We start from the raw sequence: 16,740 nt of genomic DNA, 5'->3' as shown, positions 1-16,740 counted from the left end.
CCAATGAAATAGAGTATTCTTGTTTCCTTTTGAGGCCAATGGAGATAACGGTCGTGCGACCATTGAGGCTGGTGGCGTTTGCAAACTCGTCCATTGTGCAACAGAGCAATTTCTTAAGATCACCCTGTGCAGTGTGTTTGCCCTTGTCCCGTTCACGTTGTACGCAGCTTTGCTGTTACCACCACTGCGCAGAATAGAGTCACTTTTTCTCTGTTTTTTTTTTTTTTTTTTTTTTTCACCACGCCTGCAGTAACGTTGCGCAATAATAGAGCTGAGATTTTTCTTCTTTTTTTTTTTACAACCAATTCACCCATTCATCCCCAAAGCAATCACCAAAACTCCCCCCGTTTATCTTTTCGTCCGAGTTTTAGTATTGAATAATAGAGAGCTCCTGGTTAGAACTCAGCACAGGCCGCATCGTCCCTTTCATAAATTTTGCAGCGAAAAAGACTTTTCAAGCCATCGTCGTCTCGTGTCAAACAAAACAGGAGCTGTTACTTCAAGTCGATTTCAAAAACAAAGTCTTTTTGAGTCCTTGTTGAAGTCTCCGTGAAAAGTGCTTATATGCCAAAGAAACCACTACGAAAAAGCCTATTTTTTATCAATAGATTGATCGAGCCCGGGTAACGCCGAAAATATAAAGTACTACCAGAGCAAGTGCAACTCTTACAATCACACCTACGCCGATCGTGTCGTTCAAATTCTTACCTGAGAAACACCGCTGACATCAAAAAAGCAACCCACCTCCACAGTTTACCAATTGGAACGTTTCTTGCTACTTCTCCGTTTCAATAAGCGAACCCCACAAGAGTAAGTTTCGCTATGGCCACTCCTGCTTGCCCCGAACCGTTTGTCGACCATGAACTATCGATCAACTTAGACTCCACGTTTGCCTTTGAAGGTCCAGAAAAGTTGTTGGAGATTTGGTTTTGGAAGTCGGAGAGTGTCTTGCCCGAGAGCGCACCAGTGGGAGGTTTGCGCTCTATCGCGAGAGAGTCTTGGGCCAAGATGTTGGACTTGGTCAGCTGCAAGATCTTGTCCATGAAATCGTCCAGGTACATGGACGCGTACTTGTTGAGTGAATCGTCGTTGTTTGTGTTCCCACACAAGTTGATCTTGAAAACGTGCGGTACCACCACTACGCTAGCATGCTTGGAGGAGTTGTTCACAATGGCGCAGTCCATCTGCGCAATGGGCAGCAAGGAAATCTACCGAGTCTTCTACTCAAGAAGATCTTTCATGTTCCCCGAGAAACAGATCCACGTGCACAAGGACTGGAAACACGAGGTGTCGTTGTTGAACCAGCACTTTAGCTTGGGCAAGTCCTACGTCGTGGGCAACTTTGACAGCGACGACCATTGGTATCTTTATGTAGGAGGAGAAGAGCAAGACCACCCTCTGGCTGGCAGCAGCGCAGACCAGACTTTTGAAATATTGATGACTGAGTTGGACCCGGAGTGTGCGTCCAAGTTTATCTACTCGAGAAAACCAGGTGACGATATTGGCGAGCAGGATGATTTGGGACACGAGCTAGGCTGGGAAACCATGATGGAGACAGAGTTGGACACGGTTTTCCAATCGCCAAGGGTCAATACTCATTTGCCTTCGCCTTCGTTGTCGGACGTTTCCGAAGACGAGGACTGCATGGATTGCAAGACTGACGACAACTGCCTCCAGGCTAGCGCCAATTTTGAGTTCATCAACGATGCCTTTGCATTTACTCCCTGTGGCTACTCTTCCAACTCCATCTGTTCCAACGTTGCCGGTGGGTACTACTACACGCTCCACATAACTCCCGAGTCGGGCTGGAGCTACGCGTCGTTTGAAACCAACTACCCCTTTAACGAAACAGTGGACGTGATCACAGTCTTGACCAAAGTGTTGAAGATTTTCAAGCCAAAGAAGTTTTCCTTGACCTTGATTGAGGAGATTTCGGATGAGCAGCACTTGACTGGAAAGCAGTTGGTTGGGTGCGACTTGATCTTGAAGGAATTGGGCTACAAAAGGAATGAAAAGGCGGTGTACGATTTGAAAAATGAGTACAACTTGTTGTACATGAATTTTCGAAGTGGATAGGTTAGTGTATAGAGGAGATGTCATTTACATGTGAAAGTATTTTGGCAAATTTTGTTGCGAAAATGCTATAAAAAGTATCACTATCCCATTCTGACTCAGCACCATGATATCGCGCCCCTTAGGAGAAGGATGCGTGAGAATAAAGACTTTTACACAGCTACCGCTGGTTTAATGGGGACAGACCATTGCAATTGTTCTCTCTTTTCCCTTCAGTCTCATTCTGGTGCTACAGTGTCAGCTCACGCATTGCCAGTGCCAAGTAAACCATACCCAGTTGACTCAATCTCGCTCATTCTGGCCTCGCTGCTCCTGTTGCATCTTCTTTTGTATCCTCGACTTTGCCTCCGGAGTTAGCTCTAAAGTTGCAGAGTCCAGAACAGTCATCTTGACTGGGACTTTCTCCCTTTGCCTGCGCTCGACTTCCTCGGGAGAGTGTGGTTCGTATTTGACAAACTGGAAATCAGAGCCAACTTTGTGCGCGGCATAGACTCCAACAAGTACTGCGATGGTGCCCACGATAAACTTGTGGGACATTGGCGACCCCTGACCCATGCTTTGCCTCATTAGTGACGTGAGTGGGGCTAGCAACAGCTTCGAGGGAAATCTTCACTCTTGACCTATTGGCCGATTTTGACAGCGCTTGCACGACTTTGTACAAACGAGGGCGAGCAAGGTGATAACAGAGAGGGAAAATCACCAACCACTGGTGTCTTTTTTGACACCCAATTTTACAGCCTCCACACTAATTAATGGCTGCACTTCCCAAACGAATCCTCAAGGAGACCGAGCGGTTAGTAAGTGACCCAGTCCCGGGGATCACCGCGACGCCAAGCGAAGACAACCTTCGATACTTTGAAGTGACAATCGACGGGCCGAGCCAGTCCCCCTACGCTGAAGGAGTGTTCCACCTCGAGCTCTATTTACCTGACGACTACCCCATGTGTGCCCCAAAAGTGCGCTTTTTGACCAAGATCTACCATCCCAATATCGACAAGTTGGGGAGAATATGTTTAGACGTGCTCAAGGACAACTGGTCGCCGGCATTGCAGATCAGAACCATCTTGTTGAGCATACAGGCCTTGTTGGGCGCACCAAACCCGGACGACCCTTTGGCGAATGATGTTGCCGAAGACTGGAAGCGGGACGAAAAGAAGGCCGTCGAAGTGGCAAAGGAATGGACTGCCAAATACGCGACGAGAAAGGAATGAGCTGTTTACAAGGCATGGGAACTACACCAGAGGGTTTTTTTTTTTTTTAGATAATGAATGATGATCTTTTATCATATGTGTGTGGACAGAACTAGTCGTTGTACCGTATACTGCTACGAGTAAGTTCACCTATTAATAGTAGTCTCAACAATAAGATTTTGAGATCTGGCGGGTCTGCTTCGCAGGGCTTGTTTACAACCTCATATTCGGGTGGCCACCACAGGCCTGTCGAGGGTAAATGTATCCAGGTGATGGAGAACAAACTCAACCCAACGCGTCGTTTGTTAACCAAACACGGCCGTTGCTCCCAGCCCCGAATCTGAACTAACCGATCCCGAACATTCTTGAAAAAAAAAAACAAAAAGAAAATAGAGAATCTCGGACTCTTTTGTGGTGGTTAACTCCACCAATGAGAACAAGACAGTCCACTTATGGTCGTGATCACATACAGATCCCATAACCTAGCTATTGTCCCGATGCTATGGTCTCAGTATAAACACCGCATATCCTGGTGAAAACGGAATTTCCACGAATGCAGTTTTGATATTGACCGAAAGAGAAAGCGGCAATAAAAAAAAAAAAAAAAGAAAAGGAAAAGCGAACTCTTCGTGCCGCAGGTTCCCGGTTAGAAATGACGTTGGTCAGATGCCCACACCACGCAGCCCCCTTGCTACTTCACGGGCAGGCGATGTGCAGTCAAGGACCATCCACTAAGCAAAAGCAACTGCTCTGGTAGACTGAAAAGCGCCTGAAGGCCAGGTAGTAAGATGGCTGACAAGAGGAAGGGGGTCTCTCAGTCAAACCCCGTAATCATGTCAACCCGTAATGAAATTTTAATCTTTTTTTTTTTTTCTTTTAATATTTTATATTTCGGGCTTTATTAAAAGAATCGTGTTTCTCTGAAAAAGGTCAAGGGCCTGGCTTTTTTTTTTACAACCAAACCGGTGAATCCAAGATCTGTTGTTTGTATTGCTGAGGTTGACTTTCGAAAGTCAAACGCGCTGCTTCACATTCACCTACTGGTATCTTTTCACTGCCAGATCTCACCTAAGATCCGGATCGGATGGAAAGATTGCGAAAATACCGCAGACCCATTGAGTAGAATTACAGCACCATGGTGAGTCGTGATAAAAGCAGGGCACAGACGAGTCCCTTTAGTGATCACAGCGCCGAGTTGGAAGACGATGATGGCTCAATCTTGAAATCACCGTTGGAAGCGCACTTTGACAAGGGCCGTTTGTCGTACCACGGCTCGGCCAGCCTGGCCAACCACGACTCATACTCTGATGATTCCATGCCACCCACGCCAAAGCTTGCCGCAGACTCATTCGACAACGGGAAAAGCTCTCGTTTGAAGTTTCAATTGGGGTCCAACCAAACACCCCCCTCGTCGTCGTCTTCGTCGTCGGTTTCCCCGTCAAAGCACCGGTTTTCCAAATCGCCAAAGTCTCCCTTTTTGGACGACGTGATATTGGAGGATGAAGTGTACCAGAAACCCAAGGCGGAGGAAGCTGAAAACACAGCAGAGGTGTCGGGACTGCATGAAGACTTGGCCACCAGAAGACACCGGTGGGGCACGTTCAGAGACAAAAACGGGAGACCCGATCTGGCCAAAACAGGCGTGGGCCGGTCCAGGACCTTGAACAAGATACTACATCCACACCGCAACGACAAGGGGCACCACCACCGACTGTTGAAAGGGAGGATCAAGTCCATCAGGAAACCAAACACTCACTCGATTGACTTCCCCGAGCTCCACCACCGTGACTCGGACTCTGACAGCAACAAAGACGCGCCGGAAGGGGATTCTAAAAACAGAAAGCTGGAGAAGCGCACAGTGGTGTTCAACAGAGAGCTCCCTGAACAGTTTACAGACATGGAGACGGGCAAGCCAAACACCAACTACCCCAGGAACAAGATCAGAACGACAAAGTACACCCCACTCACGTTCTTACCGAAAAACATATTCAACCAGTTTTTCCACAACATTGCCAATATTTATTTCCTTGCGTTGATTATCTTGGGTGCGTTCCAGATCTTTGGTGTCCCCTCACCGTCAATGGCGGCGGTGCCGTTGATTGTCATTGTCATTATCACCGCGATAAAGGACGCCGTAGAGGACTCCAGGAGGACAATCACGGACTTGGAAGTGAACAACCAGCATACGCATATTTTGGAACAAGTGCATGACTCGGACTACCACTATGAAAACCGAAACGTGAATGATGAAAAAGTGTCTCTCTGGAGGAGGTTCAAAAAGTGGAACACAAAGTTGTTGGTCAAGTTCTGGGGAGCACTGAAGAGCAGCCTCACAAAGGAAGGAAGGGCGAATAGAGCGAGGGAAAAGCACAACCGTGAAAACAACATCCAGGAGGGAGAAGCACGAAAGTCGTTTGAAAGTGATGTTGTCACTCCGCGAAACTCGATTGATCCGTTTGGCGAAACCATTCGACAATCGTTTCACAAACCACGGTCCTCGGGACAGGCACAACCAAAGACTCTAAAATTTGTTCGCAAGTGCTGGAAAGATGTCAGAGTGGGGGACCTCTTGCGTATCTACAACAACGACGAGGTCCCCGCCGATGTGGTGATTCTATCCACGAGTGACGACGACAACTGTTGCTTTGTCGAGACAAAGAACCTCGATGGGGAGACAAACCTCAAGGTCAAACAAGCATTAAAGTACTCTTCAGTCGATGACAAAATCACCAAAGCCGACGACTTGATCGACAAGTCGTTCCAAATTGACTCAGAGGGCCCGCATGCAAACCTCTACTCATACGAGGGCAACTTGAAATACACTGCTCGCAACGGGCACCCACTAGAGGAGCCCGTCACTATCAACAACTTGCTTCTACGTGGATGCTCTTTGAGAAACACCAAATGGGTTATTGGGATAGTGGTGTTTACCGGAGACGACACCAAGATCATGCTCAACGCCGGGGTCACGCCAACAAAGCAATCGCGCATGTCCAAGGAGTTGAACTACTATGTCTTGTTGAACTTTCTCTTGTTGTTTATCATTTGTTTCGTCTCGGGCTTAGTCAATGGGTTGTATTATAGGAAAACAGGGACGTCGCGGGACTACTTTGAGTTTGGCACCATTGCGGGCACCCCCGCGCTCAACGGGCTCGTGGGGTTCTTTGTCGCGGTGATATTGTACCAGTCATTGGTTCCCATCTCGTTGTACATCACCATTGAAATTATTAAAACGGCGCAGGCGTTTTTCATATACTCCGACGTGGGGATGTACTATCCAAAGTTGGATTTCCCGTGCACCCCGAAATCGTGGTCCATTAGTGACGACTTGGGCCAGATTGAGTATATATTTAGTGACAAGACGGGGACATTGACGCAAAACGTGATGGAGTTTAAAAAGTGTACGATAAACGGTGTCTCGTATGGCCGTGCGTATACAGAGGCGTTGGCAGGGTTGAGAAAACGTCAAGGTGTGGATGTTGAAGCCGAGGCAGCGCATGAACGTGCGATGATTGCAGAGGATAAAGTGGAGATGGTTGACAAGTTGCGCGGGTTGCTCAAAAGCACCACCTACGATGACGAAATCACGTTTGTTTCGCTGAAGTTTGTTGACGATCTCTTGGGTGCTGCGGGTGAAGACCAACAGGAGGCTGGCTACCATTTCATGTTGGCGTTGGCATTGTGCCACTCGGTCTTGGCCGAGCAGAGCGAAAAGAACCCGCACAAGTTGGTGTTGAAAGCGCAATCCCCCGATGAGGCCGCGCTAGTGGGCACTGCCCGCTCCTTGGGGTTCAATTTCAAAGGCACCACGAAAAAGGGCTTTTTGGTGGACGAGTTTGGCACGTGCAAGGAGTACCAGGTGTTGAACACGTTGGAGTTTAACTCCACAAGAAAGAGAATGAGCACTATTATCAAGATACCGAGTGACCCGCCCAGGGCGTTGTTGCTCTGCAAAGGTGCAGATAGCATTATTTATGAGCGGTTGTCCAAGACCGAGAACGACCCGGAGATGCTCGAGGCCACTGCTAGGGACCTTGAGGAGTACGCCACGGAGGGGTTGCGGACATTGTGCATTGCCGAGCGAGAGTTGACGTGGGAGCAGTACACCGAGTGGAACAAACGGCACCAGGTGGCGGCGTCCTCGTTGGAGGATAGAGAGGGCAAGATGGAACAAGTGGCGGACGCTATCGAGCAGGAGTTGGTGTTGCTTGGGGGTACCGCGATTGAAGACCGGTTACAAGATGGGGTCCCCGATGCCATCTCGTTATTGGCCGAGGCCGGGATCAAGTTGTGGGTCTTGACTGGCGACAAGGTCGAGACTGCGATCAACATTGGCTTTTCGTGTAATTTATTGGGCAACGAGATGGACTTGCTCGTGATCAAAACTGCTTATTCTAGCGAGGAAACAGAAAAGATGGGCCTCGAGCTAGGCTTTGGCAACGCCGAGGCGCAAATCATCGACAATGTTATCAGCTTTTACTTGAACCGCCACTTCAACATGGAAGGCACCATCGACGAGCAAGAGGCTGCCATTGGTGATCACACTGCTCCAGATGCCCGGTTTGGCGTGGTTATTGACGGGGACGCATTAAAGCTTGCCTTGATGAACCGCGACACCAAACGGAAATTCCTCTTGCTCTGCAAAAAATGCAGAGCCGTGTTGTGCTGCCGGGTGTCGCCCGCACAGAAAGCCGCAGTGGTCAAGCTAGTCAAGGACACGTTGGATGTCATGACCTTGGCGATTGGAGACGGGTCCAACGACGTGGCCATGATTCAAGCCGCGGATGTCGGTGTGGGGATCGCGGGAGAAGAAGGCCGGCAAGCGGTGATGTCCTCTGATTATGCGTTTGGCCAGTTTCGGTTCCTCGCGCGGTTGTTGCTCACCCACGGCCGGTGGTCCTACAAACGCTTCAGCGAAATGATCCCGTCGTTCTTCTACAAAAACATCATCTTCAACATAGCCTTGTTCTGGTACGGGATCTACTGCGACTTTGACGGGACGTACTTGTTTGAGTTTACCTATCTCATGTTCTACAACTTGGCATTCACGTCGCTTCCCGTCATCTTCATGGGCATCTTTGACCAAGACGTGAGCGCAAAAGTGAGTCTCCTTGTGCCGCAACTATACCGCTCGGGTATTTTGAGAAACGAAATGAGCGATTTAAAGTTTTACATTTACTGTCTTGACGGAATATACCAGAGTGCCATTTCCTTCTTTTTCCCTTACTTGATGTACAAGACGCTGTTTCCTGGGGAGAACGGGAAACCGGTCGACCATAGGTTCTGGGTCGGGGTGCCTGTTACAGTCATTGCATGCACAAGTTGCAACTTGTACTTGCTTTTCCACCAACGTCGGTGGGACTGGCTCAGCTCGCTAATCATTGGCATCTCGATCCTCATTGTGTTTATCTGGACGGGGCTCTGGTCGTCGTCGGAGTACTCGTCGCAGGAGTTCTACAAGGCGGCGGCGCAAGTGTTTGGCATGACCGCGTTCTGGGCGGTCATCTTCATTGGAATCTTGGTGTGCCTACTTCCAAGGTTCTTCTATGACATTTTACAGAAATTGTACTTTCCCAAGGACGAAGACATCATCAGGGAGTGCGTGCAAAGAGGCGATTTCGACCCGTACCCTGCCAACTATGACCCAACAGACCCCGATAGGCCAAAGATCAGCGCCTACTCAAGCGCAGTGGTCAACCGGATGAGCATGGACCATCGCGTCTCCGACGATAGGGTCGACATGAGCAACCAGGCCACGACGCCGCACACGCCACCACCGGGGTTCCTCGCTCAAATGCGAAGGAAAAGCAAGAGCTTCCGCCACCACTCCGACTTGCTGACGGAAACCATCCAAATGGAGGTATTTGATGAAAACCAGAGACGCATTTCAATGATTAGCGAGAGAAATAGATAGACAGTGTAGATTATAGAAAACTAACAGTTGATGAGATGGAGCGAGAAAAGATTAATGGCGCGTGTCGAGGCGCACTGGCTCTTTGGCTCAAATTTTTCAGGTGGAAAATACCACAAAATCGAGCGATGGGAATGGGGAGAAAGTGAGCGAATGAAGTGAGGTTCAATTGGGCACTGGCATTGGCATTGGGATGTGCGCTGCTTGGAGGGGTCAGCAGGGACACATAGGATGGGGAGGGAGTCACCAGTACCGAGCCGTTGCGTTGGCCCAGGTCTAACAATTTTCTCTCCCTCTATATAGGTGGCACTAATTGGCCAATAAAAACCGTGCATTGTCAGTTCCTACATGAATTTTTTTTTATTCCGTAAATCACCGCGATAACCAGAAAGTCGTGTGTCACGGCGCCAGCTCTAGCTACAAAAGTGCCAACAACACGGGTCTTTGAGTCGGGAGTCCTCCTCGTTAAGCCGTTGGTGGTTGATCCATCATCATTGGCATAGTATTCACATTATCCAGCATGACCTCCCGACTCAAACGACACCAATAACACCGTTGTTGCATAAAAAAAAACAGAAATATACAAAAATAAAAAACTTTTTATCAGAAAATTATTCGCTCAACTCTATTGCAGTTTCTGAAAGAGAAAAAGTTTTTCCTTATAAAATGTCGAAAACTTTTCCTGATTCCTGTTCCTCTTTTTTACACACTCTTCTTTTTTTTCTCCCCTTTTATTTCACCCAAGCAACCCCGTTTACATATTCAATACTACAATGGCAGCTGAAAAGAGTAACTTCTTAGTCGATTTCCTTATGGGAGGTGTCTCCGCCGCAATCTCCAAGACTGCCGCAGCACCAATTGAGAGAGTCAAGTTGTTGATTCAGAATCAAGATGAGATGTTGAAGCAAGGTAGATTGTCCCACCCATACACTGGTATCGGGGACTGTTTCAGAAGAACGGCCGCAGATGAAGGTCTCATTGCCTTTTGGAGAGGTAACACCGCCAATGTTATCAGATACTTCCCAACACAAGCTTTGAACTTTGCTTTCAAGGACAAGTTCAAGGCCATGTTTGGTTTCAAGAAAGATGAGGGTTACTGGACCTGGTTTGCAGGTAACTTGGCCTCTGGTGGTTTGGCCGGTGCCACTTCGTTGGCCTTTGTCTACTCCTTGGACTATGCCAGAACCAGGTTGGCCAACGACGCCAAGTCTGCTAAAGGCGACGGTAAAGGTAGAGAGTTTAACGGTTTGATTGATGTTTACAAGAAGACCTTGGCTTCCGACGGTATTGCCGGTCTTTACAGAGGTTTCGGTCCTTCCGTTGTTGGTATCATTGTCTACAGAGGTCTCTACTTTGGTCTCTACGATTCGTTGAAACCAGTTGTCTTGGTTGGTCCATTGCAAGGCTCGTTCTTGGCCTCGTTCCTCTTGGGTTGGGCCGTCACCACCGGTGCCTCTACTGCTTCGTACCCATTGGATACCGTTAGAAGACGTATGATGATGACCTCAGGTCAAGCCGTCAAGTACAACGGTGCTCTCGACTGTGCTAGAAAGGTTATTGCCGCTGAAGGTGTCAAGTCTCTTTTCAAGGGCTGCGGTGCTAACATCTTGAGAGGTGTTGCCGGTGCCGGTGTCATTTCCTTGTACGATCAATTGCAAGTTATCATGTTTGGAAAGAAGTTCAAGTAAATTTTATATAGTTAGATAGAATACTGATTTCTATAAGCCAGTGGAAACTCTGAAAAGCCTTGGATGGTTCACGCGAGAGGTGTCAAGCGAAACGTTAATGCCGATGGACACAAAGTCATGGCAAATAACCTCTATTCCCGAGTCAATGAAGGTGTCACGTAGCCAAACAATAAGGTTGTCACGTGAGTTAGTAGACTCTCATTGATGGTGGCTGCTCTTGCTCCGTAAATTTTCAAAGATAGGGCCTGTACCGGAAGAAATTTCATAAAGCATGACTTCCTCTGGTGATGTAAGTTGTCAGGTAGAATTGGTTGTGAAATTGGGCCTTGATGCTGAGCAGACAACTGAGTGAGCAGATGAAGCTCAATTATATAGTGTCAATAGAGGAGAGAAAAGCCATGTTTTCGTCACTATGAAATGTTCCAGTTTCGTTTTCATGGCTACCACTGGTTTACTGTGAAGTCACGTGCGCGCACACTCAACTCTGGGCGTTGTTAAAACTCTTCAGGAAACATCTTTTTCCCAGTGTGAGGTTATTTTGTTCCACTTGTCCATTAACGCGTCAAACGGGGGTAGTGTCGACTCTGTTTCACGTTGTTTAAACGTTTGAATAACAAGAAATAGGGGCAGTTATTGATTGTCTTTTCCAACAACCGTGTGTGGGGTAACCCTCACTTTTGTAATTGTCGGGGAGCTTTTCAAGATGGCCTTTGCAGAATGCGCTTGTCGTAGCATGCCCCACCGCAGATCATGAGCGGCTCCCCTCATCTCTTGAGTGTGCTCTTTTTACAACTCCCCCATCCGCCCCGCTCTCTCTTCGAGAAGGACGTATCTCCGAGTCTAAAACTTACCCCTCGTGAACGCAACACCGACGACTGTTGGTGATAATGCCTGAGCTTTGAAACATATGTTCCCTGATTCAGTGCTTGCGCACCTTTACTGGATTTTGAAAGAGTTTGACCCGGACTTTGGTGTCACCACGAGCAAGGAGGTTCCGCAAGTGATGTTGCCTTTGCTCATCTCAATCTCAAACAGTTCCGCACTTTACAATCCCAACAAATTTTTGAAACCACTGCCGAGCACTTGCAAACATGGTGGTACGCACCAAGACTTATGTCTGACCCTCACCAATAAGCCTCTGCTGATCGGTCAAGAGGATTGTGGATCGATCGGCACACAGCACAAAGCACCGTTGGAGTTGTCCAGAACCAACCATCCCTTGTTCAAAGCAGTACGATGGTTTCGAACTCTCTCGAAACTCCGACACAATCGTTTCCAAGGTTATCTCCTAAGCGACGAGTGCAAAGTAGCAATTTGGTTGACCTTCCACAACCACTATTGCTCTGAGACGCGTACTATCATGTACCATCGTCAAAAACTGAGCAAGTGAATAGATGACTGAATAGGAAAGTGGAGTAAAACATTCTCTCTTGCCAATCGCTAATGGTTCATAACCGTCATGTATCGTGACGGCATGCTAAAACTGTTTAGTCAATGAAAAAAGAAGGGCACAGCTAATGATGTGCATGACGAGATATTTACAAATGCCATCAAAATCTCAACTCTTGTTTCACTAGGGATGCTTTCTAGAGAACACAGGACTGGAGAGAGAGACGACCACGATGGCGAGAAGACACTTTCCGCAATTGGTTCACCTTTTGTTCAAGGAAGAGCGCTTGCGTCAAAGCAATTCCTCAGTTTGTGCTTCTCCTTTCAAAGTGGGGCGCAAACAATCGCTAGAGACCTTCCACGAGGTCTATTTTCTTGAATCCGCTGAACCCGTTACCCCTCGCTCAGACTCTGGCTTGCCCCGCTAGCAACAGGGTAGGTTTGCAAAGGTTTTATCTCCTTCCCCAAAGCAATTAAAGCCTGTGCCTAACTAGTCAAGAGCATTCCTGGAATTGCTAAGATTGCCGGAAATTTGCGTCGCTGAGCCTACTTAGATCTTGACTAGATAGGCTCCTGCACTGTTTCTTATCCCTGGCCCCACAACGTTTTAGAGCAAACGTTTCAGTCCTTCTGAAATAGTCTCCACGCGCTAGAGCTCTAGGGAGGTAAAACTAGGGAGATCTGATTGGTTCCATTCGTGAGCTCTGCTGGGCACATCCTAATGTGCTGCTTAAGCACCTCCACTGTAAATATCGTTGTTCCAACCACTTGAAGCAGTCGACCCGAGACTCATCCCATCCCATGGAAAAGTAAAATTTTGTAAATTCACGTAGCAAGTGGTTTTAGCTGCAATTGCTGCAAAACGGCCAATGTTGTCTGCAGTAAATAAAACGGCCTAATTAGGCCGAGAGTGACTAGATAGGAAATGTAAATACTGCGACTGCTCCTCGCCAGCTACCAGATGCCTACGTCCGATTGTTGAAAATCACCCACTTGTACTTTATATTGCTGCACTTCATATCCAGAACAATAGGCCGCAAATGATTAAAAAGCGGGTTTCTCGATTTCAAACCTCCCCACGGTTAGTGCTTATTTTACTTCACCATTTGTAAACAGTGAGGAGACACCAGAGATTTGCTATTAGAAACGAGGGTGCCACCAGCGTTGTACACAATTCCACACTTGAACCCCAAGGTGAACTTTAAACCCTCAAGGATTCTGGATTGAGGCCTCTTGTGGTGGCGGGGCGATCTATTAGGAGGGAAAACGACAGTGAAAGCTTAAATTGGCGAGCCTAGCTTCCAAGTAGTATTGGCACTAAATCAAGTGGGGTCGAACCGCGGACATACAAAATCGAGGATCTGCAACTTGAATTGCTGGAGAAAACGTGTGGCTTACACTCTTCCCCCTCCCTCTTATTGTCGAAGGCCTTGGATGCTTCCTTTTCTAATTTTTTAATACGCACAGCATGGATGAGCGAAAGTTTCCTTTTCAGGAAGTCCAATTAACATTGCTTAGTCCGTGCTAGAGGTAAATAATATGGGATCCAGCTTGGTATGTGCGCGAAAGTCTACCAGAGGGTAAACCCGTGAAGTCAAGTCTCCGTCCAAGGAACACTCTGGAATTCTTGTTTGTAAAGAAATACGGGCTCGGTCCGCAGGCAGACATAATGTGAGGGCTCTCCCCCTCATCAATAAGTGACAGCTTTTTTTCAAAATAATATTATTTGACATTCCCTTGTTCTGTAGAAGCATGCCGCACCACCGTCCCATTTAGTATCACTTGCGGAATGCCCACCACCACCAGAGTCCTTCCAAGAACAACTTGTCCCGCGCCAATGCCCCTCCTCATTGCACTCTCGTGATCACACAGTCTCCCCAAGTCATCCCCTTGATCTCAGGGTTCATACTTCCGCGTCCCCTTCCGCCTTGATCCGCTGCTTAAATTAGGGCCCCCTCATCCACCCCCACAACTCGGCAGCAACCGCCTTAAAAGCTTAATATCCACTATACTCGGGAGCTACCACATGCCGCAAAATGCCAACTGGCAAACGGTTTAACTTCAAAATGGAAAGGGAAAAAATAAAGTGACGCAATGGTTGCAAAAAAGTTTGTCGGGGAACCTCAAGCAACGGGCAAGGGACGGTGTATTATTTTCGTAAATTATTTTCCGCGCCATCAACCACCCCGGCTCGTAAAGACAGGTGAGTTTCAAGAGGCAGCTCCACTGAGTCAACTGGCCGGCGCCTCGGGTGAACATCAATGACCGACAACCCCCCCCATAGATCACCTCATTAACACACGCTATTGTCAAAAGCTCGACTAACTAGGCAAGCAAATTCGCGATGTTATTTCCACTACCCCTCGCCCGATGCGTCTAATTAACACCAGGGTTGCTCCTCCGTCATTAGCAAGGGGGAGCCCTCTTTCGTTTATTGATTTTCCTGCTTGATTGGGGCCGGGGGGTCATGTACGCCATATACACAGAAAGCAATTACCCAAACAGGCTATAATCAAGTAAAGCGAGTTATATTTTCAGCCCATTCCACATGCCTTTTGCCTATTTAGTCAAACCCCAGTGTGCCATTACAGCAAATGGTGCGCAGAAAATTTTTAAGGTCGATTGGGTTAATTTGACCCTCTTGTGGGTGTTGAAAAAAGGGCCCACGAAAATTAAATTCTTTTTTTTTTTTTCTATTTTTATTTTTAGTTTGGCTATTTTCTTGCCCTGGGTGCATGGTGACACAATATCGCAAGTGTCGAGATACGCTCGAAATCTTCACCACAAGAACCATCCTCAATTGACTTGCCTAGTGGGCGGTCCGCGAATAGTACTATTCGGGAGTCCCTGGAGTTGAGTATATATTGGAAAACATATCCTGCTCTTTCTTACCTCTCTCGTTGGTTCAGCAACACCTCCATCAACCGATACCCCTACACCGATATGAACATTAACGCGTATGTTTGAAACTGCTACTCAGACATCATCAACTCTTACTAACCCGCTATAGCAACGTATTACCTCCAGCTAACGGTAAGAAGCTCTGGAGAGTCAAGAGAACTCCCTCAGCGTCTCACTCAAAGTCCTCATCCACAGACTCACACTCGTCGAGGCACCTGCTGCAGACGTCGATCGAGTGTCTCAACAACTCGTTGAAAATAGCTGCTGCTGCTGCAAAGTTTACCTTGAGAAGACCGCCATTGAGGAGGCCGAAGAACAAACCGGGTAAGCCCAAGGACTTTGTCTTTGTTGATCTCTCCCCTATCAAGTCAGACGACGTGGAGCAGCAAGAAGCCGACAAGGCCGTCCCTGTCAAGAGCAAGGCGCAACCGGAAGCAAACCCGTCCCCGGCTGCCAACTTGCAGTTGCCTTCGCCTACTTTATCCTTGGAAGACTCGCTCTTTGACTTGTCCACATTGCCCAATTTCGATGCACCTCCTACTGCTTCTGCTTCCACCAGCCCCGACTTGGGGTTGGGGATTATGAACTTGGGAATCGACTGGGACCAGCCTGCACCACAACCATTTGCCCACCAAAACAACAACGACCTTTTATACGGATACCAGCAAACCATGATGCAGCAACAACAACAAATCCAGCAGTTGCAACGCCAGTTGCTTGAACAGCAGCAAAGACAAGCTCAGCCGGTGTTGTTCCACTCGACGCCAGCATTGCAATCACAACCTCAATTCCCGCAGCAGCAGCAGCAGCAGCAACTACACTCGCCAATACAGGAGCCAGACTTTAACCAGAAAAGACCTCGACAATGCGCATCTTCTCCAACTGCAGGCCAGTTGCAATTCAAATCGTACCAGCCAAAACCAAAGCACAGCAGGTCATCCTCCGAGGCATCTGTAAGGAAGCCACAGCATAAGAAACAAGTGCAAGCGCACAGGTGTATGAGTTTGCCATACATCCCATCCACAACCAACATCCAACAACAACAGCTTCCCGAAGCGCCACTGTACACGTCAACAACGATGCAAAACGTCGACTCAAACGTGAGCTTGGACGACTTTATGATGCTCAACGACCAGCTCTCGATGAGCTTTGCCCCCGGCATCGCCCAAAACCCCGAATCATACACCCCAGCTACAACCTACTCCGAAGATGAACTCGCCAAACCGGTGTTTAACCAGTTTAGCTTCCAACCACCATGCGTAGAGTTATCATGCGGCTTCGAAGAGTTCCTCACTGGCTCCGCCACCACTGAGCAGCCACTGCAGTACCAGTCGTACCCCGTCTCGATTGCTGCTTCCACCGCATTTAATGAGTTTGAAATGGGCGCATTCTGTCCGATTATAGAGTGAAGCTGGCCTTTGCTCTCCTGCATTTACCCCTAGTTTCAGTTCCTGATATATCCACTTGTTTTTTTTTCCCATTGACTCATTCGGTTTCGCAATCTTATTTCGGTATTCTTGGTTCCACTCATCTGGCTATGAATGGACTCACTTGCTTTTCGGTCACTTTTTAGCACCATGCTTGCTTT

General features: G+C 48.0%; 6 protein-coding genes across 6 annotated transcripts; 5 read left to right on the top strand and 1 right to left on the bottom strand. All coding sequences in view use genetic code 12, as the record gives it.

Moving 5' to 3' along the window:
* Positions 1 to 822: 822 nt before the first annotated feature.
* Positions 823 to 2,076, top strand: LODBEIA_P57140 (uncharacterized protein; the record flags this gene model as incomplete). The annotated part of the gene is made up of 1 exon (XM_066976077.1): positions 823 to 2,076. The coding sequence occupies one exon, from the start codon at positions 823 to 825 to the stop codon at positions 2,074 to 2,076; it is 1,254 nt and encodes a 417-aa protein (XP_066832652.1).
* A 279-nt stretch (positions 2,077 to 2,355) lies between these two features.
* LODBEIA_P57130 (uncharacterized protein) lies at positions 2,356 to 2,640 on the bottom strand (the record flags this gene model as incomplete). Its single annotated transcript, XM_066976076.1, has 1 exon — positions 2,356 to 2,640. The coding sequence occupies one exon, from the start codon at positions 2,638 to 2,640 to the stop codon at positions 2,356 to 2,358; it is 285 nt and encodes a 94-aa protein (XP_066832651.1).
* A 185-nt stretch (positions 2,641 to 2,825) lies between these two features.
* Positions 2,826 to 3,284, top strand: LODBEIA_P57120 (uncharacterized protein; the record flags this gene model as incomplete). The annotated part of the gene is made up of 1 exon (XM_066976075.1): positions 2,826 to 3,284. One exon carries the CDS (start codon positions 2,826 to 2,828, stop codon positions 3,282 to 3,284), a length of 459 nt encoding a protein of 152 aa, XP_066832650.1.
* Positions 3,285 to 4,398: 1,114 nt separating this feature from the next.
* On the top strand, positions 4,399 to 9,177 carry LODBEIA_P57110 (uncharacterized protein; the record flags this gene model as incomplete). Its single annotated transcript, XM_066976074.1, has 1 exon — positions 4,399 to 9,177. One exon carries the CDS (start codon positions 4,399 to 4,401, stop codon positions 9,175 to 9,177), a length of 4,779 nt encoding a protein of 1,592 aa, XP_066832649.1.
* A 770-nt stretch (positions 9,178 to 9,947) lies between these two features.
* LODBEIA_P57100 (uncharacterized protein) lies at positions 9,948 to 10,862 on the top strand (the record flags this gene model as incomplete). Its single annotated transcript, XM_066976073.1, has 1 exon — positions 9,948 to 10,862. The coding sequence occupies one exon, from the start codon at positions 9,948 to 9,950 to the stop codon at positions 10,860 to 10,862; it is 915 nt and encodes a 304-aa protein (XP_066832648.1).
* Positions 10,863 to 15,194: 4,332 nt separating this feature from the next.
* LODBEIA_P57090 (uncharacterized protein) lies at positions 15,195 to 16,561 on the top strand (the record flags this gene model as incomplete). Its single annotated transcript, XM_066976071.1, has 2 exons — positions 15,195 to 15,208; positions 15,262 to 16,561. The coding sequence occupies 2 exons, from the start codon at positions 15,195 to 15,197 to the stop codon at positions 16,559 to 16,561; spliced, it is 1,314 nt and encodes a 437-aa protein (XP_066832647.1).
* Positions 16,562 to 16,740: the final 179 nt, after the last annotated feature.

Source organism: Lodderomyces beijingensis, assembly GCF_963989305.1.
Source record: "Lodderomyces beijingensis strain CBS 14171 genome assembly, chromosome: 7".
Taxonomy (NCBI): domain Eukaryota; kingdom Fungi; phylum Ascomycota; class Pichiomycetes; order Serinales; family Debaryomycetaceae; genus Lodderomyces; species Lodderomyces beijingensis.
This window is presented reverse-complemented; position numbering and strand designations above follow the sequence as displayed.